The 26244-nt window shown below is 36.8% G+C and overlaps 1 protein-coding gene across 7 annotated transcripts; it reads right to left on the minus strand.

Annotated features, from left to right (window-relative positions):
* Positions 1-13458: 13458 nt before the first annotated feature.
* Positions 13459-20720, minus strand: LOC131310426 (peptidyl-prolyl cis-trans isomerase CYP23). 7 transcript variants are annotated; one of them, XR_009195209.1, is made up of 10 exons: positions 20485-20720; positions 17422-17535; positions 17201-17349; positions 16401-16473; positions 16212-16301; positions 15693-15768; positions 14574-14656; positions 14404-14468; positions 13919-13981; positions 13459-13806 (listed from the first exon to the last, which is right to left on the minus strand). XR_009195209.1 is itself a non-coding variant. In XM_058337425.1 (9 exons), the coding sequence occupies exons 1-8, from the start codon at positions 20608-20610 to the stop codon at positions 14448-14450; spliced, it is 732 nt and encodes a 243-aa protein (XP_058193408.1). In that variant the 5' UTR covers positions 20611-20720; the 3' UTR covers positions 13459-13806; positions 14404-14447. The 7 variants fall into 7 exon arrangements, 5 of the variants coding, with proteins under 5 accessions (XP_058193408.1, XP_058193406.1, XP_058193407.1 ...); XR_009195210.1 differs by having other exon boundaries at positions 13459-13812; XM_058337425.1 differs by lacking the exon at positions 13919-13981.
* Positions 20721-26244: the final 5524 nt, after the last annotated feature.

The following is a 26244-nucleotide window of genomic DNA, read 5'->3' on the forward strand; positions in this document are numbered from 1 at the left end:
TGGTTAAAACATGGAAATAACCCAACACTAAAAAAAAGTATAAATGCGACTCGCTCATATGTGCTATTTCTTACTTCTCTCTCCTTTTTTTCCTCCATGCCATGCGCAGGCTTTTCTTCCCCATTTTCCTCACCCCATCTCTCTTTCTCTTTCTTTTCTTTGCAACCCTTTCACCAGAATGGGGATTTTGCCAAGTAGAATCCAAATTCAATTAGAGTCGTTCATGTCGAGATAAACGGTCAGATCAACCACTGTGCATCCACTCTATAAAAAGATGCTTGACGGCATCCCTGAGTCCTCTTTCACTATAGATGAAACATCTTTAGCTAAGAACACTAAAATAGTACTCCACTAGTTACGATAAAGAATCTCTTTAAAGAGCCAAACAGAGTGAAATTCAAAAGGGAAAAGTGTGTGAACTGATTTGTGTCAGTAAAAAATTGAGGTTAGAATTAGTTATTGTTAGACTAAAGAGTCAAGCAGACAGAAATGCCCTTATAGACATAGTACTAACAAATTTTGTTTTTTTCTAACTAAAAAAGAATGAGATTTGAAATTTCGTTGAACACCGTGAGATTTGTTGGTGTCTTATATTGGGGAAAAGGTTGCATGGCCACCGCACGTGAAAGGGGGTAATATCGCACTTTTTCCGAGCGAGATTCCTGCTGGCCATTTTTGTGGACCAGTAATTCCCCCCCGCCCCCCCCCTCAAGTATTCGGGACTGCTTGCTTATGCACACACAGTTAATTTGGGAATTTATCCCATCGTTCACTGGCGGGGTTCAGTTAAAAATCACGAAAGTTTGAGGCCACAGCACCAAATCATCGCACGTTATGTGGAGCCTACTCTGATCTCATAGAAATACAGAAAGATAAATCGTAAATTTTAAAATATTTATTTACGGAACCATATAAAAAATCAGCTCCAACAGATATTGGTAGATATGTTCTTTGAATTCGTATGGCCGGAAACATACCTACCGATATTCGTTGGAGCTAATTTTTTTACAAGACTCATAAATAAATATTCTAAAATTTATGGATATTTTTTTGTATTATTGTGGGGCCCGGAGTAGGCCTCACATGGCGCACGGTAAGCCTTATGCGGTGGTTTAGTGTAGTGGACATAGCACGTTTGTTAAAAATCGGAACAAAGCCACGTATTGATTGGTCCCAAAAGAATTGAAGGCACCTAGAAGGTATCAAACCCAATACCTTAAAAAGAAACAAACCCTAAATCCCCTAGGCCAACTCCTTCGGATTTGTGCACCAATGATTGTTTTATAGCTCAAGTATTTGGGACAACTTACGTATGCACGCCTCGTTAATTAGGGGAAGTATCCCACTATTCATTGGCGGGGTTTCAATTAAAATCAAACAAAGCCACTGATCTTCAAAAAGTTGATAGCACTTCAAAAATTTCAAACCCAATACTTTTGGAAGGGACAAACCCTAAATCCCATATGCCTACCCCTTCGAATTTTGTGCACCAGTATTATTTATATCGGAGATAGAGATTTGTCCAAAGTTAGATAAGACACTTATAATGTACTGTACTATTAAAATAAAATGATGTGTTAAGTTCATAGAGTTCCCCGAAATTAGATTCCTCTTGTTAACCTCACTTTGTCTCAAACAGAATTAGTAATTTTTAACGCACATAGGCCAAAATGGTTACACCATTTCTACTCTCTTTTTGGTTGGCAAGAAGGTAGTGACTAGGCTGATAAACGATTGACCCAAACCGAAACAGTTTGAGTTCGACTCGACTTCGGACTAGTTTTGTTTATGAAAAATTCAAGCCAAACTCGATCACTTTTGATAGTTGTTCAAAAATTTGAGTCAAGTTTGATCAGCATATGAATGTTTGGCTCGACAGACTCATTAACAGGGGACCAATCTACATAATAAGGGAGAACGGTTTTTGAATATTATCTTTCTATAAATCTTAACTATTGATTTGCTCCATAAATCCTACGGCTCTTCCTCTCTCTCTCTCTCAAATAATATTAATTGCACAATTGTCATTAATTAGATCTCACGTTGCGCTGTGCCTTCAGGCACGGGCAAACCATAGTCCATAAATATAGTAAAGATAAGTGTAAATTACTCCATAGCACAACTATATAATATCTAGCCTTCATTTTTTAGAACTTTTACCTAGTATTTTCCTGACTCGGGGAGCTGCAACACCGCTCAAAATGCTTTCCTTCTAGGGAAAAAAACTGAAATGGCCCATGTAGTTAAGTGTTTGTGTTAACTTCGTCCATGTAGTTGTAATTGGCTCGATTTACACTCTGTACTTTTCATTTTGTTCCAACTTGGTCCAATTACTAACCACAGTTAGTCATTTTAACAGCAAAATCAAATGGCCCACTTTTTTGGGGTTAAAACAGTAATTTTTTCATTTTCCTCTTGCCCTAATATTAGGGGTGTGCACGGGTTGCGCAGGTTGGGTTTGCCCCCCGAACCCGACCCAACATATCGGGTAACAAATGTTTTAGGCCCGCAAACCAAACCGAAAAAGGGTAAGAACAGTCCGCGAGCACGATTCTTTACGTCAGGTCGGGTTGGGTCCGACCAACAATTGAATTAATCTTTATGAATTGGTCGGGTCGGGTCGGGTAAGAAACATACCAGCCGGATCCCGAAATCGAAATATGATTTTTAACAGAAAATGAACCCGTACCCGTCCGAACCACATGTTCGACCCCGCCTGAGACCCTTCGGGTCGGATTGGGTCGGGTTTGCGGGTGGACGAATTTTTTGCACAGGCCTACCTAATATACCTCTGAACCAAAACACAACTCATTCTTCTATTCTTCATTGATAAGGAGACACCTGAGAAAAAATTTGGCTATAGTTTTCCATAAAAAGTTGCCCTCCAATTTAGCATTTTCATGATCAGCCATGAGGCAACATAACCACTGGTATTGTCTACCTGTTCAACTTGTGGACAAATATTGAGATGCCTTATTTTTCTGCATAGTACTAAAAATGCATATAGAACCATGTTCAAAAATCATAACATGATATAGATCTAAAAGTCACAACATGATAAAGAACCATTTCCAAAAGTCAGAATATTACATAAACTCAGGGGTTGTTCGGCTAAATAAGCTAAGTGACTTATTTTTTTGTCTTTATTCAATTTTTTTCGCATTTGTTAGTTTTTTTGTCAATTTTCGGAGATTATTGCTTCGTCATGATGAAAGGAACCTAAAAAGTAAACAATTACCATTGAAATCTAATTTTTTTGAATAAAGACGAAAAAATTGGCTTATTGGCTTATTTTTGTCTTTATTTAACGGCAGACTAACGGCAGTTAGCAATTGGACCAAATTGGAACAAAATGGAAAGTACGTACATAGTGTAAATCGAGTCAATTACAACTACAAGGACCAAGTTGACACAAACACTTAATTACAGGGACCATTTCGGTTTTTTTCCCTTCGTTCTAAGGCGTTAAGGAGAGCCCGACCCCACTGTTTGAGCCCCGTTTGGCAACCAATATGAACACAACCCTGTTTTCATGGGAATGTTCAAAGCCTGTATTTCAACACAAACCCAACATAAATCAGTTTAATCCTTTTTAACAGAAAATGAACCCGTATTCGTCCTAACCACATGTTCGACCCCGCCCGAGATCTTTTGGGTTGGGTCTGCGGGTGGACGGATTTTTTGCATAGGCCTACCTAATATATCTCTGAACCAAAACACAGCTCATTCTTCTATTCTCCATTGATAAGGAGGCACCCGAGAAGAAATTTGGCTATAGTTTTCTGCAAAAAGTTGCACTCCAATTCAGCATTTTCATGATCAGCCATGAGGCAACATAACCACTGGTATTGTCTACTTATTCAATTTGTGGACAAATATTGAGATGCCTTATTTTTCTGCATAGTACTGAAAATGCATATAGAACCATGTTTAAAAATCATAACATGATATAGATCTAAAAGTCACAACATGATAAAGAACCATGTCCAAAAGTCAGAATATTACATAAACTCAGGGGTTGTTCGGCTAAATAAGCTAAGTGGCTTATTTTTTGTCTTTATTCAATTTTTTTTTCGCATTTGTTAGTTTTTTGTCAATTTTCGGAGATTATTGCTTCGTCATGATGAAATGAATCTAAAAAGTAAACAATTACCATCGAAATCTAATTTTTTTGAATAAAGACGAAAAAATTGACTTATTGGCTTATTTTTGTCTTTATTTAAAAGGACTAACGGCAATTAGCAATTGGAACAAAATGAAAAGTACAGAGTGTAAATCGAGTTAATTACAATTACAGAGATCAAGTTGACACAAACACTTAACTACAAGGACCATTTCGATTTTTTTCCCTTCGTTCTAAGGCGATAAGGAGAGCCCGACCCCACTGTTTGAGCCCCGTTTGGCAACCAATATGAACCCAACCCTGTTTTCATGGGAATGTTCAAAGCCTGTATTTCAACACAAACCCAGCATAAATCAGTTTAAATCCTTCCCCCCACAAACCCCCCCGCTCGCTCTCTCTCTCTCTCTCTCTTTGTGACTCAAGTGTCCAGGCCAGTATATGTAGACCTTGACTAATACTGAGCGGACCAATCACATCTTCCACTAACGGGAGCTCCAATAAAAACCAAAATAAAGCTCCTTATAGACTGCCCAAAAAACTTGAATCACAAGTACGAGTGACTAATACAATAAATACTAGGTACGAGTTCCATGCTAATGAAACATTATATATCCCTCACATGCATTTCAACTTTGTCGGGCAATTGCGAGTGGTGACTCTAAAATATTATGTGCGATTAGCAATTTAAAAAACTTTGTTTTGGTAATCAGATGTCTAGATCAGCTTGTGGGCAACTCGACAAATCCTAAGGCTCTGAAGTTAAAGACCGGATAATTCTTTAGTGACCTCAAAGAAATTGATAGCACCTTAGAATTTCTAAATAATTAATGTGAGATCTTACGAGAGAGCAAACCCTACGTCTTACGCCTTGAACTCTAGGCCGACCCCGTGGGGTTTAGTCATTTAAAAACTTAGTTTAAGAGATGATATAAAATAGGAAAATTGCCTTTGTAATGGCTTACAATCTGTACTTGAAGTACTTCATTAAACTTCTCTAAACACAAAATGAAGAGAGCTTCAATCTTTTGTTAATTTTTCTAAACAAGGATGAACCAATGGGTAATGGTATATCTCTCTTCTTAAGATTGCTACCCTGGACTTAGGTACAGTAAATTGTATAATAAACAAGGATGAGTGTTTCACTTTTTAAAAAAGTATTTTTTTTCAAACTAAGGTAATTTCAAACTCAAATATAATGAAAATGAAAAATATTTTTTCAATTTTTTTTGCACCGTTTAAAAGATCTTAATGAGATCTATTAAACAAAATCCATATTGGTAGGAAAATTATTTGCGTAAATACATGATTTTTAAGCTTGAAATTGCCTTCTTTTTCAAAAAGTATTTTTTCTACAAAAGTGGAACACCACCTGAATCTGTTTTAACTTAACTTTGAACTTTTTTTTTTTAATTTTTTGAACGGCAAATTTTTTTTATTAATTTTTGAATAAGGATTACAAAAACTAACCGGAATTAACAAAGATAACCGGAATCACAATCCGAAGCAAACGTCCCAAACTTCTTTTACTTGTTGGATGATGATAAAATTTTGACCTGAAATATAAGAGCCCTCCATAAAACTCAAAAAGAAAAGAGAAGCAAAAGGCCAAAAGTATAGTACTGTTGCGGAGAGAGGAACTGCTTGCAATAAATAACAGGTACTGTTCTTGTGTAGAAGGGCCAACCAAACAAGGACTAAAAGCCGAAAGATAGTGTGCAGTATTTAAGCCCAAAACGACGGCATTTTGAGCGCTGCTGAATGCTGCCGTCCCTTAGGACAGCAGCCTCCCAAGTGCTGTTCTCTTGCGTATCCGTTTGGAAAATTTCTTCAGCGGGTTAGGGAAAATGTAGAGCAGAGTAATTTCTATGAAATGTTAGAGACACAATGAAATGCCATGCATGCGTTCACTTTAATTTGTGCAGGTATTGTTGTGTACAAATTTTTGTTTTCCAGCTTTTTTCGTTTGGAACTTTAAATGATTAGCTCGGGCGCCACATGAAAGCTCGAGATCGACTTGCACATTTACGAGCCAAGTGCAAGCTTAACACGATCACAAATGTCCAAATGTGGGCCGAACTCATATAATTTGTCCCAAAAATTCTCAAGCTTGAGCCAAGCTTGACTAGGTGTAAAAAGAGTTCGAGCCAAGTCGGAGCAGTAGTACTGTGCTCGACTTATTTGGCTCGATTAACACCACTAGTAGTGACTATTGGAACCTGATATACGATTTGGCTGTTGCATATAGTGATTCTAACCATTAATAAAGTAGATAATTCTGCTCAGTATTTTTCAACGCGGTCAACATTATTCACTTTTGTTGCAGCTTGATCATACACATTCACACCCTTACTTACATCTATTGCGAAGCGCCCCATGCGGCCATAAACAGCTAATCTACGAGAAGGCACAAGCCGCACAACCAAGAAAAATTTACATGCGAAGGTGGTGTTCTTGCTCCCGGCGAGCTAGGGGACAAGCGGCAGAGCCGCGCATCAGCTCCTTCCTTAATTTGGACAAAAATATAATTATTATTGAAACCAAACCGAATTGAGCATTAATTGAGGTTAGCTAGATTTATGTCATAAGGATCTAGCGGAGTTTTTTTTCACGTGTAGGTCGTCAACATTGCAATTTTAATTAGTAGTAAGTACAGTTGTACTTTATCAATTATAGTGAAAGTATGATCTGGCAAACTGTACGATCAATATGAGATCAATGGGCCACTTGTGCTAGATACCCACTTCACAAATTGAATAATTCCGTATTTTTATATAGTATTTCTTGCAAACTGATTCAAGTTGTGGACGTTCATCACCAAAATAATTTTAATAAATGTTGATAGCCATCACTGCAAATAAAATTCGAAAATACAATTAATCCACTTGCCACTCTACATACATTGCGTCCACAAATCCTACTTCCCGTCGTGTAGGTAGTAGTTTCGAATAAAATTAGCTAAAAAAAAAAAAAAAACTAACAAAACTATACGATAAATTCAAATAAAATCGTTACCCAAGATATTTCAAATATAACGGTAGCACACAAAAAATTGAAACGACAATAATTTTATTCAGATACTTGATAAGGGTACATCAAGTGGGGGATCAGTGAAGGGAATCCAACTGACGGTTGGATGAAAACATACAAAAAGAAAAAGAAAAAGGCCAAAGTACTAATGAAACCTAACAATAGTTATAGTTACATCTAAAAAGCCCTAATCTTCATCTGTCAGAAGGTGGGGCCAACACCCTAACACGTCTTTCGACCACACAGTATCCGAACGACCAATCAGGGGCTAAGGATCCTCAATTGCAAGTGAGGCCAGCACCCTAGCACATACATACAAAGATCAACACCCCTAATCTAGCCGGCCACAAATCCGAAAGAGAAATGTTAGCACAGGCAGGGGCAGAGACTTTAAAGAGGGGCAAGGTGGCGCGGGCCACCATATGTCCTAACCTCCCACCAAGAAATCCCAGTTTTGCTTTATAACTCCCACCATTTTTTTGGTTTTTCTTACTATTGTTGATGGAGGATTAACCTATAAAAACATGTGGAGTATTTTTTTTGGGTATTATGTAGGATTAATATTAGAACACATCTACTCTTTTATTTATTTATTAAATACTCTCTCCTTCCCAAAAATAAGTTCCAGTTGGGAAAAAAGACACTTTACAAAATGCATTGTGGCTCAAAATTTTTTTTTCCCCCCGCAAAATACTACTCCATATCAACGACTTTTTAATATCTGGTAAAAAAGTTGAATTTGTTTGAACAAAAGCATAATATTTTCTTATAAGTTCTCAGTTTTCGGGTCGGACATTTTTTTTGGGACGTTTAATATTTGATATTATGAATGTCACCATGAAGTTCGAATCCTAGGTCCGCCACCGAACACAAACAAATGAAATAGTCCTTTCAAATTAAAGTGATGAGTCAGAAGTACGTGGATGCGGCAACAAGATGAAGAGACAAATCTGTTAGGTGTGTTTTGCACCCCATCGGCATCGGAATAAATAATTTATGGCTTAGTCGTACACTTGAATGGTACAAAAACACATGAATTTGTGAGGTGTATTTAGTTGTGAAAGTCAGATACTAGAAATTAAAATTACTCGATATCGACTCGTTAAGTTAGATCTGACCCATTTTGAACCTCATTGATATTTGTGTTGGGCTCGCAAAATAGTCCCAAACTCAGGTTTAATTATGCTTGGAAAGATTATACATCCAATTGAAGATTAGTCTAACGGTCGCATAGCATGGACCCTTTTGTAATGTGAACTCTTTTGCCTCTTGGGTTTGAGGTCTTGAGCTGATGAAAAAACATCGATATATGTCCCGCTTAAAAAAAAAAAAAAAAATCAACGCTTGTAGTAATAATCTATAATTAACTAAGGCCCCGTTCTCAAAAGGAAAATAAGTACTTACTCCATCCGTTCCATAAAGTTTGTATTATTTAATAGAATAAATTAAAATTTATCAAACAAGATCCATATTACTTATAAAAAATATTATGGATTAAAAGATATAGTTAATTTTTTAATAAGGCTGAAATAATGAAAGTGTCAAACTTTATGAGACGGAGGGAGAATTTTTTAAGAAGCCAATTTCAAGCTCAAAAATCATGTGCTTATGCAAATAATTTTTTTATCAATATGGATCTTGTTTGATAAATCTCATGTTAAATGGTGCAAAAAAAATTGAAAAATTGTTTTTCATTTACAATATTTTTGAATTTGAAAATATGAAATAAATACTTATTTTTTAAGAAGGTGTTCTGGAACGAGGCCTTACTCACTAACATTTTAATCTTTGACAGAAGAAAAAACACGAGCATTTGGCTTGCTATACTAAAATTGAACCGAAATGAAAACTCACGAAAAAAATTTGAAACTCAATTTGGAACTTGTCAAGTTTTCAAATCAAGCTTAGTGCACCTCACTAATTAGTTAGGGTACAACTAGGCTGCTTTTTTTTTTCTTTTTTTTGTTTTCGATTTGCTTCTTCTACTCACATGCACAGTCCACAGATCAATTGTGCTTGTGTGTACGGGAGACTACGGAGTGTGCCCAAAAAATGTCAGTAGTTACATGGGATTCTTATTAGTTTAAACAGCATCTAAACAACTGTTTTGGAGGATTCGAATCAGGATTTTGTCACATTAGCAAGATTAACGTACTTTATAGCGATGCCGGTTTTCGATATCACGAGGAACCCTAATTTGTTTAATAAGCTTGAAATGGCAGAGAGAGAGGGGGAAAAAAAAAAGGAAAAGAAACGGAGGACATGGTAAGAGAAGAAATTTCCTAGGAGGTCTCGACGTTAACCTTAACCAGGAATCTTCTTTGCATATGCTTAGGCCCCGTTCAGTTGCCAAGAAAGTACAAGAAATGATGAGAAAATCAACTTTCTCATAACTTTTGTAGTGTTCAGTTGGCAAGAAAATAGTGAAAAACTTGTTTTTCAGTTTTCCTGCAAGATTTACTTTCTTGCAAAAGTGATTCGGCCAAAAGCATAGAATTTTGCGTCACGGAAAAAGTTTTCTCCATTGTGGGGCCAAAATAATTGGCGGGTAAGAATAAAAGTGAATGACGCCAATACCAAAAAATACGAATTAGGTTCTTAGAAAGACACTTTTTGAGACTTACGTGAGTAACAACAATTTCGACTACTATGGTGTTTTATGAGATAATTGTTTTGGAAAAAGATTGGTAGTTTATTTTTTTTGGAAGTATTTATTTATCTTGTCATTGGTCTTCAATTTTGTTTTGTACTAACTAATTTTCAGTGAGTTTTTTGCATCGGCAACTAATCAAGCATAGTTGTATAATATTTATTTATTTAGTTATCTACTTATTTTTTAAACTTCATTTGTATGGTTGATTATCAGAGAATGTCAATTTAAATGAGGGATTTGCATGACCATTCAGAATATAGCAAATTGAATATGGAATTGCAAGTCGATTTTTTTATTTCATGTTAAGGGTTTGCATTAGATAAAATACATTTTCCGTATGTGTTAATTTTTGAAATATGAAAGGCTATTATTTAGCTCTCAAAGTTACTTTTATTTAAAATTAGCCGTGAGAATAAAAATAAAGAAGTTTATCATAAATGAATCACTAAACTTTAGTTTTCCTACAAAAAAAAATTGTCAAATGAACACTCACAGGAAAATAGATTTCTTTTTCCTTTATTTCACTTTACTTAACTTTCCCGAGAATAACTTTCCGGTACAACATTCCTGACAACTGAACGGAGCCATCGAACGTCGAAATCTACTGGCGACAAACGTTATGGGCAAAAAATACTCCATAAATTTTTTTCGATGTAAAATATTTTTTCAAAAAACAAATTTCAAACTTTTATTTTTCAATGTTTGATTGGCACTTGAAAAATATTTTCAAAAATCGACAAAATAGTGTGTAGAGAGAGAGAGAGAGAGAGAGAGAGAGAGAGAGAGGGCTTAAACGGTGGAAAGATCTCAAAATATTGAAATTGAGCGAGGGTCAGGACTGACGATCACGGAAACTGAGCAGTGAGAATTGAAGTAAACGGTAGTGGGTTCATTTCAGAAAATAACTTACGGAAAATTTAAGGGTAAGTCAATTTCATTCAATTAATGAAAAATATTTTACATGTAAAAATTTTTCTCATTTTTTACACAACCAAATATCGAAAAATAAGTAAAACATTTTACGCCCAAACAAATGAAGCCTGAATTTGGAGAGTGTATGGGGCAGTACAAAATCTCTTGTTGTCAATCTATACCCCACTAAGACTGTTGAGTCGCCACTGATTTGCAATTTTCGCAATAAAAACAAAGCCAAAATCATAGTCATAAGAATCTTTCCAAACCAGTACCGTCATCTTCGGCCTTTCCAAATGTAAAATCAAACAGAGACTCATGAACTTTTAACTTGCATATATAGCCAGAACCAATTTTGGAAACTACAAGACAAAAAACTAAGGCCATAGCAGTTATAGCACAATCAATGGTAGAAAGGGTAAATCAATCAATAATGCTGTGGACACGCCTACTGACCACTTTCCGATCACTTATTTCTCACATATGTGTGGAGTGGGGCCAACACATATGTGAGAGATGAGTGATCGGTACGAGTGTACGTAACATTGTTGGTAAACCAATAAGGAAAAATGGGAATAGGGGCGGGGGTAGGGTAAACCTGCTTCTGTCTCGTTCCTCGATTTTTTTTTCTAAGAATCTTCCCCTATTCCGAAAAAAATCTCCGAATCTCCAACCGATTTGGGGCAGAGAATAGGGTACGTACAATAGGATTGGGTTTTTGAGAAGTGTTACGCACACTACACATTTACACTACATTCATGTGGAGCCTACACTGGGTCCCACAAAAAATACAAAAACACATATTCATAAATTTTAAAACATTTTTTGAGGGACCCCTATAAAAAATCAACTCAATCCAATACAAATAAATATTTATTCTAAATTCGTTGTTTTAAACTTTGAGCATTTTTCTGTATTTTCTGAAACCCTGGATGAACCCACATGAATGTAATGTAAATGTGTAGTATACCTAGCATTTTTGTTTTGTCTGCCCTAAACAGGTATGATAAATGCTTCTCTCTCTCTCTCTCTCTCTCTCTCTCTCTCTCTCTCTCTCACACACACACACACACACACACACACACACACACACCCACTCTAGCTTTCTCAAAGTAACAGTTCATTGGAGGGTTAGCGGATGAACAACCAAAAGAAGTTTCTCCATAGACTAAAACCCCAAACCTCTCTTTTAGAAACTAAGAGGTACAACCAAATAAGCTAAGAGCCACATCTCTCAAAGGAACCGATTACTAAGCCAAATACGTGGTTAATTCAACCCTCTATTGAGTTAAAGCATGATTCATAATATTAGCTTTAGTTTAACTGGTCGTAACGTAAACCCTGATTCTAGTAATCAAATTACTACAATGGAATATAACCACCAGGCCCCATGAATGTGTAAGTCAGTAACAGAGTAGTATTTAATCCAACTAATCAAGATAAATGCGAGATCTACCACTCCTTGCCAGATCCAGATTCTTTCAAACAAATGAACTCATAATATTTTTTTCCCACTTTCACTTCACTAAACTTTTCTCAAGAAATTCTTTCCTAAACATGAAATCTTGAAAACTGAACGGAGCATTGTCACATCAGACTAATTTGTTGTCACATCAGACTATTGTTTAATTCGTTCTTTTTACAACTCAGGTGTCCAGACCAGCTTACGCGCACCTCATTATTTTCGAGGAACCATTCGTTACATTCGACATTACGCTTTACAAAGATTCAACAATCAAGAACTTTTACATCGACTGGAAAAATATTTGGATGTATAGAATTCCTGACAGATAAATTGCGACAATTTATCTCTCTCAGAATGACCAGCAGAGTCTAAACTTAAAACTCCAACCACAGCTGAGAGAGATGCCCATACCCTGCTTTAGATGAGGCTGCATAAATTTTTGTCTACCACACATTGTAGATCAGAGATGTTAGTTTTTTGGCTCTCTGATCACGTGACAGTATCCCAATTGTATCTTCTCTTAATAGACCAAACAACCCATTCATCAAATAGCTCACCCATTAAAGTCAACCATGGTCCATACATATTTACCCCACTGAGAGAGAGAGAGAGAGAGAGAGAGAGAGAGAGAGAGAGAGAGAGAGATGTGCAATTTGTGTTGGTTTTTTTGGGCCATGTGATGTGTTCCCAATAGGTCAGTTGGCACATTGGGAGAGTTTCCGATATCAAGAATACATCCTATGACTGAAACAGCGCAAATGTTTGTTCAACTGCATGCATTGATGGGATGGGACTGAAGAGTGAACTACGGCCCTCATAGAAGGGATACATCCCATTCTTGTCCTATTCCCATGTGGTTAAAACACTACATGCTCCCCCACTCTCTAAGGCACTGTTTGGATCTTTAATAATGCCCCCCCCAGATAGTCCATGTAGGTTTGTCCATCATCGGGCCCTGTTTTCTGCCCGTTCTAAAAGGGGTTGGACTACTAATCCTGCGGGCCACCTAAGGTCATGCTTGATGTGGAAAAAACTGGCACAGGTTCGTAGTACCTTTGGACTAGGAACTCACCAATGCTATCATCCAATCCGGTGTAGAACCTAACAAGACACCTTCACTGCCAACCCCCACTCCTTGACAAACTCAATTTCGACCCCGATCTCACCTCATTACCGATCCCCTAAAAACTACAACCAGCATCAAACCAGGCCTTCATGCAATAACCACATGGTTTCAAGTAACATATGTACTCTCTAGGAAAGAAGAACAAACAATCATGCAGAACACAAGAATGCATGATATACGCGGTTCGCCAGTGTGGCTCCGTTCATAGCAAAAGGGGAGAACATATACAGTATATGAAGTATAATACCATAAAAAGACACCTCACAACACTCCTAGTTTTCTTGCAACAACTCAAATACATAATCATTCAGGTGGGGGAACTGGGGTTCAAACCCAAAACTGACTATCGAGGGCCCTACGACTGGGCCATCGTAGCTTTGTGTGGCACAGGGAGGGGGTGAGGGGAGTTGGGTCCAAACCCAAAACAGACATTACAAGGCCTTCTCATCATTGTGGGAAGGTGGGGTTGTATACAAGGCCATTCCACTGGGCCTAGTTGCCTGCTCCTACATGTGATAATAATTCACTACTAAGGATAAACCACTTGTTCAAGACCAAATTATTTACAAAAAGAGAAAGAAAGGGATAAACAACTTGTTCAAGTTAAAATACCTGTAAATACATGTGTTTTCCATCAATATACATATGCCCAGAGAGTTCAACTATGCCCAACATCTTTGGAGGGAGGCGTCCGGCAACAACAAACCCAGAAATCATGCATACTAGATAGTACATGTTGGGGATTTTCATTTCCCTCAAAGTATTATACTACAAGTCCATAGAAAATTGTATTCTCTTTTAGCTACTTTATTGTTTACCATCAGACTTCAAATACTTTAGGTATTCAGAGTAAATTGGATAATCACCAAAAAGCATTAAACAGAATGCATGCATCCCGTCTAGTGAAGAGCAGAGCTAAGTGAGAATGGTGCTAAAGTACTACGCAGGCAGTTACTCTATGTTTTGTTGCTCTCTTTGGAGCTGTTTGATTAGTTTACAATTTCTATGCGGCGGGATTTTGCAATTCAAAGTTAAAAAAATCTACAGAAGCCTTTCCATGCCAAAATACAAACAGCATAAATATCAGAATGACTTACAGTGTCATAATACTTTCTTCTTTGCCAGTTTTTCTTTTGTTGGCTTATGGAAAGCATCTCATTCTCTGTAAGAAGACATTTGGCGAATCGTTTTTAAGGTGAAATACTGTAGTAGCATTGTCTGAATTACGTTGAACTTTAAAATAAAAAATAAAAAATTTACTCCTTACCTGTCTTTCAATCTCAACGGCGGATGCAGAAAGTCTTCTTTTCAAAACTGATTTCTCCTCTTCACAAGTTTCTGTCTTGGTATCTGGCACCAAAACAATCAAAATAACAGTTTGGAAAAGTGATCTGACTGTCTGTGAAATAATCTCTCTCCCTCAGGGTCATCAGACTCACAAGAAAGCAAGGGTTAGAGATGGATGAATAAGATAGATGAACAAGCAGTCTACCGCCATTAAGCGTGATATAGCTCTTCAAAACTTACCAAAAAGTAGATATACAAAGGAATATATGGAAGTGAAAATTGTAAAATGGGCACAAAGAAAGAAACACAGGCACGCACGTAGAGAGTTAGGAATTTTAAAATCCAACTTGAGCAGCCCAGTTAATCTGTACAAGGAAATCTAAGGTACAAAAATGCAGATTCACAGACTATATCGTAAGCACCAACACATGAAGTGCACCTGTTCTGAGTGAAAAACTTTAATTTCTGACAGCAAAAACAACGCCCAGTTGGTACCCACTAATGAGCGTCTGGGAAGGGGAAATGTTGAGGACAAAACCTAACCTTTGGTAATAATACACAAAGTGGCTATGCTCAGACTCGAGCCCAAGACCATAAGTTTCTTTAATTTCTAAGAATCTTAAATAAAAAAGCAACAGATTTAGGTGGTGTTCCGCTTTTTGGAAAAAATACTTTTTGGAAAAGAAGGTAATTTCAAACTCGAATATAATGAAAATGGAAAATATTTTTTCAATTTTTTTTGCACCGTTTAGAAGATTTTTTTTGCACCGTTTAGATTTTTTTTGCACATGATTTTTAAGCTTGAAATTACCTTCTTTTTCCAAAAAGTACTTTTTGGAAAAAGTGGAACAACCCAAAGGGCATGATAATCGGGTTAAATATTTTTAGCACATGGTGGGAAGCAATGAGGCAATATGGAGCAGGCAATGCGCATTTACAAATCAACACGTGTTAAAAGGGGCTGTGGCATTACAATATATGTCCTGGTGTTTTATTCCATATGATTTACCATCATATTTTTTAAAACCATTTTACCATCTCAAAAATAATGTTCTATATTGTGCAAGAAAGCGAGACTTATGGGATGTTCGATTCTTACCATAATAGTACGAGGACACGATGGTGATTCTCTCAGTTGGCTGAAATAAACGATAATTAGTTCCATGAAGAAAAACCTGTGATCAAACCAACTATCTAAAACAATAATTTACGACAATTAAAACTTAAAACACAGAGATATCCAAAGCATGGGTTGCTCTCGAAGAAAAGGAGCCAAGGGTATAGTTTGTAGAGGTACTCAAGGCAGCATAAAAATGAAAGAATGCAGATTCGGGTTGACAATCTGCAAACAGCACAGCACATCCAATCAATCCTATGCATGGGTTGAGGATCAGAAGATTACATGATAAATTAGGGATATATGTCAGTATGACAGCATGAGGCAAGAGCAAATACAGTTGTTTTACTCTTATGTATTGCCTCCTGTGGTAAGGGATGCTAAAGAATAGAATAGGCTCAATGCCAATTAAGGAAAAAGTTTCCAGATAAAAGCCAAATGAAAATATTACCCAGCACATATGTGTTAACTGCATGAACTGAAAAAGTATTAGAGGTGTACCATTACAAAGATCCCCTCACGACGAGTAGGGAGTTCCTCAAGCTTTCTCAGAGTCTCATCACCTTTGGTAACTTTACCAAATATTGCGTACTGAAGAGATTGTGCCCGCAAAGTTGACATAAATTGTATTCAGTTTGTGAGTCCGAAGAAAAAATCTCTTATAATGATGATTGGGAAGAGCGACCACACCTGTCCATCAAGGTGAGGGGCATCTCCAAGAAGCATTGAAAATGAGGACTGAGCACTGTTTGGATCGGAATACCTACAGGAAACAGAATGTAGGGTATGTGAATATATCGAACCTTGATTCCACTGGATGGGCCAAGAAACCAACAGAATAATGGCTAGAACAAGTTAAACGCAAAGGAATATCAGGCTGCTGAATATGGTTAAAAAATAGTGAACCCAGTTGCGGAATGAGAAAAGCAATTTTGACTCTTTGTTCAGGACTTCTGGTTGAGTTGGTTTTCAGTACATACTATACTTCATCCCTGTTTTTTGCTTCTTGCTATGACAATAAGGCTTAGTCTTTTCTACCATAACTCAGATGAGCTCTAAGGTATTTTATGGTGCTCCAAGAATATCAAAACAACTTAGATTAGTCATTTTCTCAAAATTTGATAATTGTGAATGCTTGATGAACAGGGGAATAAACTTTCTACACAACCGTGCATTCCATCGTCCAGTTGCTTCACTTTTTGGCACATGGAAAGTGATGTTTGGGAGAGTCAAGAGTGTTTAGGGTGTTAATTAACCCTAACACTAACAACTAGTAGTTACATTAAGTGATATCCTATTACAAAACATAATTAACCAATGTGGGACTAATACTAAGACTAACAATATTATAACCGAAAGCTTGATTCAACTCATTAATAAAAAGTTACTAACATATCTTAACATAAGTGTACCAATTTGGACAACTATTACAGTTTCTAAAGAAAGACTTTAACAAGAACCAATAAAAATGACCTCAAGAAAGACTTTACCTTCCCATAGAAAGGATCCCTCGTACATGTTTGACATCACTAAACTCTCCAACAACTTTTTTCTCTGCTTCCACTCTTTGCTCTTCATTCATGGGAGCTGTTCTTCCACCAACAACATCTGCCACTTGTGCAACAAAGCCCTTATCAACCTGCACCAAGCTTATATTTTTGTCACCCGAAATTGGATATTTCAACTCTTGCACTTAGGTTTAAGAGACTACCCGAAAGAAGTGATTCGTGTTATAACATCCCAAACGAACGAGTTTGAAGATGTGGTTGACAGTTTGGGGGGCCACAGTCGGATAGAAACCAAATTCAATATCTCCATAGTTCGTCTGCATCCATAATACATCATCAGAATTTGAAATCCCATGAACAAGAAACCGTTGATTTACGTATGTAAAACACTTCAAACTCATAGGAACTAATGTCAGGTTCCGAGCCAAGTAGTATAGTGACACCTTGTTATAGCCAGGGGCGGTGTCAGGTTCAGTTGACCTCACCGGACTTCAAAATTTTGTATCAATAATGATTAGTAACCTTCACTACATACTTCTATGGGCACCCATCTTATAATAAGGTGAACCGGTCGTTTAATAAATTGAACCCTCCGTCTCTTAACTTTGTTGCATTAGCTTAACCTCATGCCAATATACACGAAAACCGATGACCTTTTCCCATCTCATTTTCATGGTTCTCAAAGTACCCACACATTGTGCCGCCTGGACACCATGAAAAGATTGGCAACAACAAAAGGCAATAGATGACAGTGTCGTTGCACGGCGTGGGAGCGGGGGAATATAGATGCTCCCAAGGTTGGAAGCATGAAAAGAACGTGTACATATGTTATGAAAATAATGTCGCATAAAATATAGACTTTAAAAGGACAAATAGTTTTTGAGGGAGTAAAAATATGGGCCAAGTCCATAAGTGAAAGAAATGGGCTAGTGTTACAATATATGGTTTTCTATACAAGATACCATAACTTGCGCAAGCTATATTAGTTCATCAAAGACCAATTAATAGAGCCAAGTGATAAATCACTATCCTTCTATACAGGGATCGTACAAAAAGCTCTCATCTTTTTAGTTGGGAGTGTAGGAGCATGCTCCCAAGGTGAGAGTGGCATCACTTTAGGAGCTCCCTGCTACCAAGGACGAAACCTCCAAGGCAACTTGATCTCTAACGGTCTAACCATCTTTTTATGGTTTATTGAGGATACATGGGCATGCTTACAAATTATGAAGTGAATACAATGGCCTCCAGACTTAATATTGAGAAAGTTTTATGTTCAATCCTTTCCCATCAGCTTCAGTTGACTCTTGTAGCCAAACCTTCCGTCTTGGTTCCTAAAATAGGTGAATGTTGTTGGAGGTTTCTGTAAGCAATAGGACAGCCCTCAAAATGAAATAAAAAGTTACTTAAGCTGAGGATGCTTCAAGGAATGGTATAATTTTAAGCGGGTGAGGTTTAAATCAAGAGACTAGTTTTAAACAGGCTGGTGATACATGTTGGGACCACATTATGGGACTATTCAGAATTTGGCCTCAATATGCTCCTCTGTGGTTAATGCACTTGTCATTATTCAAGTGGATGACCATTACCACGAAAAAAATCTTTCTGATTTTGCCTTTTCTTTACATGAAGAAAATGTCTTCAGGGCTGCAAAGTAAAGATCAATAGATTGGAAACGACATGGCACTCGATGAAGCCTCTAAGCAAAAATTGCAAATAATGAGAGAGGAGGAATGGGAAACTCTATTGAATAAAGTGTCAATTTGCAACAAACGTGATATTCCAATCATGAAGGTTCTAATCCCAAAGGTTGACACATTTGTAACTCATGATAGGTCGCGATGAAAAGCCCCAAAATTCACAATGTTACACCATCACCATACCAAGTCAGTCTACAAAGTAATACACTGGAATGGACTCCAACAGCTTAATAACCGTTTTACATAGGGGAACACTAAGTTGCTTCTTCACATTGCTAGCTTAATTCCAAGCAATTCATTCCCTTGTTATTATCTGAAATGGTTGATTAACGTTGTGGAGTTTTATTGATATAATTTTCATGGGTGAAGTTAAGTCCAAAAAAAAAAGACTTAAGAATTACAATGTTGATATGCTCTCCAACGCCGAGTTTTTCAAACCCGAAGGAAATAAGTGACCTTGTTAGAAAGTTAGTAGAAACAAATAAAAGACATTGCAAATCATCTGGTCGATTTGCTTCCAAATTTAGAATTGCTTTTACCCCTTGCAACTACAACAATCAAAATACTTCTTCCAGCAATGAATTGCATAATTGACTAACTACGCAACCAATGGAAAATCAATGGATGAATAATTGCATGGAAACATTCATTCAGAAGAATCTATTTGCTATAATCGATGATGAGGTTATAATGCAATAAATCTGGTACATGAAACCTCATTGTAAGCAATTGTCAAGTGCATGCATCTTTCAACATGATTTCACAACTAATGTTTTAAGTTATTGCCTATGAAGCACCGACACTCCTTGAGATGGTCGTATCCAGTGAGACATTCCAGGGACACGCGAAACGCTGGGATACGTTGAGGACACACATGAGACACATCAGGGTGATTTTCAAAAATCTTTCCGAAGTAAAATATGTATATCTTTCAATAATATTGGACCAAACCATGTACATGTGTGATTCGCATACACCATCGATTGATATTGCATTCAATAGGAGTCCTAACCTAAACATTTAGTGGTTCGCGAAACGAAAAAAGTCATTCAGAAATATTTGATGTGTCCCATGCCATGTCTGTGTCCCCATTTATTTTTAAAATTGTCGTGTCGCATGTCCGTGTCCTTGTCCCCCACCGTGTCTGCATGGTTATTGTATTACCCCAAATTCTAGGAGCCACCACTAACTATAGCAAATGAAGGGAATGGAAAAGTTCCCCGGAAACTATAGCTTCAATTCCGAAAATCAGAAACAATAAAGCGATAATCGAATTTGACGTGAATGAAAGCCCAAAATTTCTCAACAACAAATCACAACTATGAACGAATGCTGAACACATAGGGCAGAATATGACTAGAAGCTCATATGCTTTAACTATTTCGACACCAATGGCAAGCCCTAGAAACCACAACGACAAATCAAAACAACGAATGCCACAAAGCTTCCATTAATTTTCTTAAACCAGAATAGAGTAGATTACGAGCCTATCTACGAACGATTATATAGATTCAACTGCGTATACATGAAGTCTAGAGGATCAATTTGACGAGTAATAAAACGATGAACCTGGAAAACAACACGAGACGATCCCAGCTCTGGGTCTTCGGCAAGGGCAGAAAAAGTAAACCAAGTGAACATGAAACTGTGAAGCATCCAGATCGGTAGTGCTCCACCATTGCCCTTTCTCCTCATCTCTGTTGACTCGATTTTGGCGCTGGGGTTTTCAACTGCTATAATTATTCCATGTCTATTTGAACGGTGGGTTCCTCTTAGAAAATACTCGCAAGTACTTGGATCCTGACTGTATAATTTTTTTTTAAACTTATAAATAAGGGATCTGAGTTTCATTTTCATACTCAAAATATCAATTACAACTCTCTTGACCTTTAAGTTTGGTTTCGTGCTAAATTGGTCAGATTGATAACTTATATCAGCCAAATTGAACGGAAAAAAAAATCAGATTGATGGCAGTTTGTACGTTGCAGTTCGTACCACGTTGGTCCAATTGATAACATCTATCCTCAATCTAATTTTTTCTGTTTAGTTTGGCTGACATACGTTATCAATTGGACTAACTTGATACGAAAAACAAACTAGAAGGTCAAAAGAGTTGTAATTGATACTTGAAGATCGAAAATGAGTCTTGGGTAAAACTAGGAGGACCATTTTTATAAATTTTCCTATTAATAATAGATTTACTAGAATAAATTTTTTTTTTTTGTGCAATATCAAATCACTTCGTTTGGTTCTCCTCTTAAAATTAATCTCTCCAAAAAATTTTACTGTTTCGTCATCCGTGTTTTTTCGTCTTTAGTGATTTTTTTGTCAAATTTTTTACTTATTTTATACTTTTTGGATCTACATAGCGTATTTCTATTAAAATAAGTAAAAGAGTTTGTTAAAATATTCAAAAAATTTACTAAAAATGAAAAATACGCAAACCCTATAGAACTTTTTATCTCATAAACAAATCTCAAAACTACAAACCAAACACAGAATGTTGTTTGATAGATCTCGATGAGATCTTTTAAACAGTAAAAAAATTAAAAAGTTATTTTTTGTAAATACTTTATTTTTAAATTTAAAAATTATAAATAAGTATTTATTGTTTTAAGAATCCTCAGTGGAACACACCCTTATTACTTCATAGCCACAGGACGATAACCAATAGCGAGCTGAGCTTTGAAGTGTTTAGCTATGCTTGTTTAGAGCATTTACAATGGGTTTGGTATATTTGTGTGTTAAAATGTGTATTAGTATAAAAATGGGTCCTACATGTGTGTGTTAGACATTGCTAACATAAGAGTGTGTTAGAATATCCACAATGTGTTTGGTAATTTGAGTGTTAAAATATTTGTTCGGATAAAAAAATAGGTCTCACAAGTGTTTATTAGAAGTAGTAAACATTTGTATTTTATAGTTGGAGTTTGAATCTAGAGAGGTGAGACTCACTTATTGTTTACTACAGTAGCATATTTATCATGGCACATATGCTAGCACACTACAAGAATTAAAACATTCTAACACACAAACTGATAAACGCATTGTGGGACAAAAAATATATTTATGTTTGCTAAGTCTTAACACACTTCGTTTGGTGTTTGAGCTCGATTGTTTATAATGAATCTTTTATAAGCAAGCCGAACCTCTACAAATGAGTGAAGTTAGGGGTGCAAACGAGTCGAACTAAGCGTTATAGTGTTTGAGTTCAATTGTTTTATAATTAAACAAGCCTAAAGTTTGAGCTTAGCTCAGTTGTAAATAAGCCAAACCAGATTAATTACTTACTTAATGAGTCTCTTTAAACGAGTCGAGCTTTTGAATGTGGAGCTTGGCTTGTTTAGTAAACGAGCCTAAAACTCAAATTTAAGTGACAAGCACCCAATAATGCATATTCTTGGTGCTTAAGTCCTCTAGTATGTTGTGTTTGTACATATATGTTGCCGTTTTTATGCGATATTGCACGTAAGGTGTGTTTTTTGTGTATTTCATGCAATTTGTATAAATAAAGTGCGTTTGATCGTCAAGGAATGCTCCAGGTGCACCCAAGTACTCAAGGCTATGTGCCACCCCATTGTGGTGCTCGAAAGATGGTTTGGAAGTTGCTCGGGTCGCCCAAGAGTCAAGGGAATTGAAGAAGAAGTGAGGATTTTACTAAAGCTACTCATCTTCTGACGTGCTGAGGGTAGAATAGTCATAACTTTTGATGTACAAATTACTTTTGATCCAAACCACTTGGGTTAGAAAGTAGGCTCGACGAGCTTTCCAACGGTTCAAAGAACGCCTAAATCCGAGTTCGGGAGTATCCGGAGCGAGCCTGCGAAGTTGCCCAAAAAATCTGTCAATCTTGTACAGGTACTGGGGATTGCCAGTATCGGTTCATGCTGTCCAGAGTTGGTGTTTTTCAGCATTATTGAAGGCCTTGTACCGGTACTGGGATTTGGCCAGTACCGGTTCATCCTGTAGAAACTATCCACGTTTTTGCTACTTTTTCAATCTTCCATTTATGAAAAGTTTCCACTTATGGAATGTTTTTGGGATATTTTGCGGACTTTTTAGTCCTTTGTAACTTAACTTTAAGGCCTTATCAATAGGCTTATATGCCATATATGGAAGGAATGGCCATTTTGGTTAGATTTAGGCCTAAGTCTTTTTTTTTCCTAGAGAACTCCATTGTTGTTCTTCAAGCTTTTGTGTTAATTTCTTTAAGAACTCAAGTAAGTATTTGTCTTATGTTAATTTCTCGTTTATTAATGTTGTAGCTACGCTTCGGATCTTTGCATAAATCAAGTTTATTTTCGTTTTGTTCGATTAAATCTTTCGCTCCATTTTCTTACCATGTCTAGTCTTTTAGCTATGTGTGAGTAGTCTTTTGGCTAAGTTTTGGGCTAATCTATCCTAAAGATCTAAGCGGTTATTTGGTTCTTGAAACTTCGGGCTTAAAATCATGGTTTTCGAAATTGGATTAACCTAACTATTTTGGTCTAAGCGAGGGGTGTTAACTCCTTGGTATGAACTTTAGTCAAGCAGTCTTGGCAAGCGACGTACCGAGGGCTCATGGCCTCCTACGTGTTAGATACATTAGCAAAAATAGGTTTGTTTAGTTCCGTTTAATCACATCTTTTGATAAACGTAGTCATTAAAGTTAAATCTTCCAGGCGTGAGCACACGGTCGTGACTCTCGCTTGAGTTATAATCGAGAACTGGTAGCGGCCTTTGTCAAGGGATGGACGATCCCTAGACTTGCCTCTTTTAAGTTAATTAAGCTCATTTCTAATCTTTTCCTTAATTTTCACTTTTAAAGCAAAATCAAGTTGGCCGTCTTGAACGCCGTACTCTACCATATAAACCTACAATCCAAACTAGCTATATTTCGATTCTCTATGGGTACGATCCCGGACTTTCGGATATTATGCTATCGATGACCTAGCCCTACGCTTGGGGTGTTTCAACCTTATTGGAAGGCGAGGTTTGGAGCCTAAGCATTAAGCTAGGCTCGATTAATAAATGAGACAAGTCGAGCCTTGTCTAAAGGAGTTGCGTGGTGAGCAGCTCGGCTCATTTGCAGCCCTCATTGAAGTTATGTGTAACTCGATCTTGGCACATTTACTAAAAGAGCTTAAGACTCAAGCTCAACTCATAAGACTCAAGCTCAACTCATAGATGTTTTTGAAAAGAAAAAAAAAAACAGGACTCGTTGACAAACGAGCCAAGCCAACCTCGAGCTTCTCGTGAAGATTTCGATTTGTTTGCACCCATGTGGTTGCATAAATGTGTCGATGGATTACAATCGATTGAAATTTTAAACGGAAAAAGCATTTTAAATATCCTTGGTCATTTGGGGGTTTTAAAATCTCTAGACACAGTTTTCAATAAAAATTTTCAATCTATTTCTTTCTACTATTACTCTCAAAAACCACCCCAAAAAATGAACAAGGCTGTGTCCCCCAACTCCAAACCAAATATCTTTTCCAATAAGACTGCTGACACAGATAATATGCACATAGATTGCGCACAGATTTTTGTGTGGAGCCCACTACGTGTTCCACACAAATAATTCAAGCTGTTCATTAAATGTAAAACATTTTTTCAAGGTCCCCTACGAAAAATTAGCTCAATCCGATACCTATAGGTTCTCGATCCAATCATCTAACTTTTCATTATCCTAAATCCAAATGAAAAGTTAGATGATTGGATCGAGCACCTCTAGGTATCGAATTGAGCTGATTTTTTCCTTATTTCATCATCGGGGAGCCAATCGAGCCAAATTTAAAGATAATCCGAAAGTCCGGATTGGAGTGTCAACACAGTTGTCACTTTCGGATTGGAGTGTCAACACAGCTCTTTGACAACCCCAACTTGTTTAAGAAGGTTGTTATTCTATTTGCTATGTTGAACAAGTTCACATTCAAGTATAATTTGGACAATAGTCATACATATTATAGGTTATTTTGTGTTGTTGATGGTCATTCGTGGAAGCTAACGGCTAGGTCACAAGACATGTCCTCACTTATTAGAGTGATCAAGCTGAATAACGAACATTGAAATGCTGCAGACGACACAACTAATTTCAAGCCAATGATTCGGGCAAAAGAGATGAGTATGATTTTCAAGGAGAAAATATCTGGCGAGCCCGATCCCTCTCAAAGGGCATATGCAAGGACTTTAAGTTAGTGTCCTATACTCCCCTGACTTACTCGCAAGGATAGAAGACTAAGGACCAGTTGATAATATTTAAAACTAGATATCATATACCACATATACGAATATTCACTATACTTTTAGCCATTGGCACTCCACTTTTGTCTTTTTTTCTATTTAAAATTACAACAATATCTTTTAAAGTGGATGAACACTAACAAATTAAAAGGGTAATTTGGTAATTTTACATAGGATGGAAACAAAAAATAGAGTGTCAATGGCTAATTGTGGGATGCCAAAATCAAAATGTATTTTGTAAAAATAGTCCATCGTGCATTATCAAAAAACGTAATATCAATCGCGCATGCATGCAACATGTTTTACGGAGCTTGTGTGACAACAAAATTCGCGCAAGAAGGTAACGTATTCTGAGGGCTAGTTTCCGAACACCTTCTTAAAAAATAAGTACTTATTTCACATTTTCAAACTCGTATTCTGAGGGCTAGTTTCCGAACACCTTCTTAAAAAATAAGTACTTATTTCACATTTTCAAACTCAGCGGGTAGACAATCCCAGGTTGTTTAAGAAGGTTGTTATTCTATTTGGTGCGTTGAACAAGTTCCCATTCAATTACAATTTGGACAATAGTCGTACATATTATAGGTTGATTTCCGTCGTTGATGGTTGTCCGAGGAAGCTAACGGCTAGGTCGCAAGACATGTCCTCACTTATTAGAGTGAACAAGTTGAATAACGAATATTGACCCACCACACATGACACAACTAATTTTAAGCCAAGGATTCGGGCAAAAGAGAGATGAGTATGATTTTCAAGGAGAAAATATCTGGCGAGCCAGATCTCCTCTCAAAGAGCATATGCAAGGACTTTAAGTTAGTGTTCCATACTGCCCTAACTTACTCGCAAGGATGGACGACTAACCAGTTGATAAAAATCAAAACTAGATACTCCCTCCGTCCCACTTTGTACCGCTTGTTTCCTCTTTGGGACGTTCCAAAAAATTGTCTATATCTCACAATCTATAATGTTTTTTATGATTTCGAAAACTTTGTTTAAAAAAATAAATTGAGATTTATCAAACAAGATCCATATTGAATATATAAAATATTATAAATTGTGAGATACATACAATTTTTTCGGATGTCCCAAAAAGGAAACAGGGGGAAC

The sequence above is a fragment of the Rhododendron vialii genome, chromosome 12a (genome assembly GCF_030253575.1).
Source record: "Rhododendron vialii isolate Sample 1 chromosome 12a, ASM3025357v1".
Lineage (NCBI taxonomy): Eukaryota > Viridiplantae > Streptophyta > Magnoliopsida > Ericales > Ericaceae > Rhododendron > Rhododendron vialii.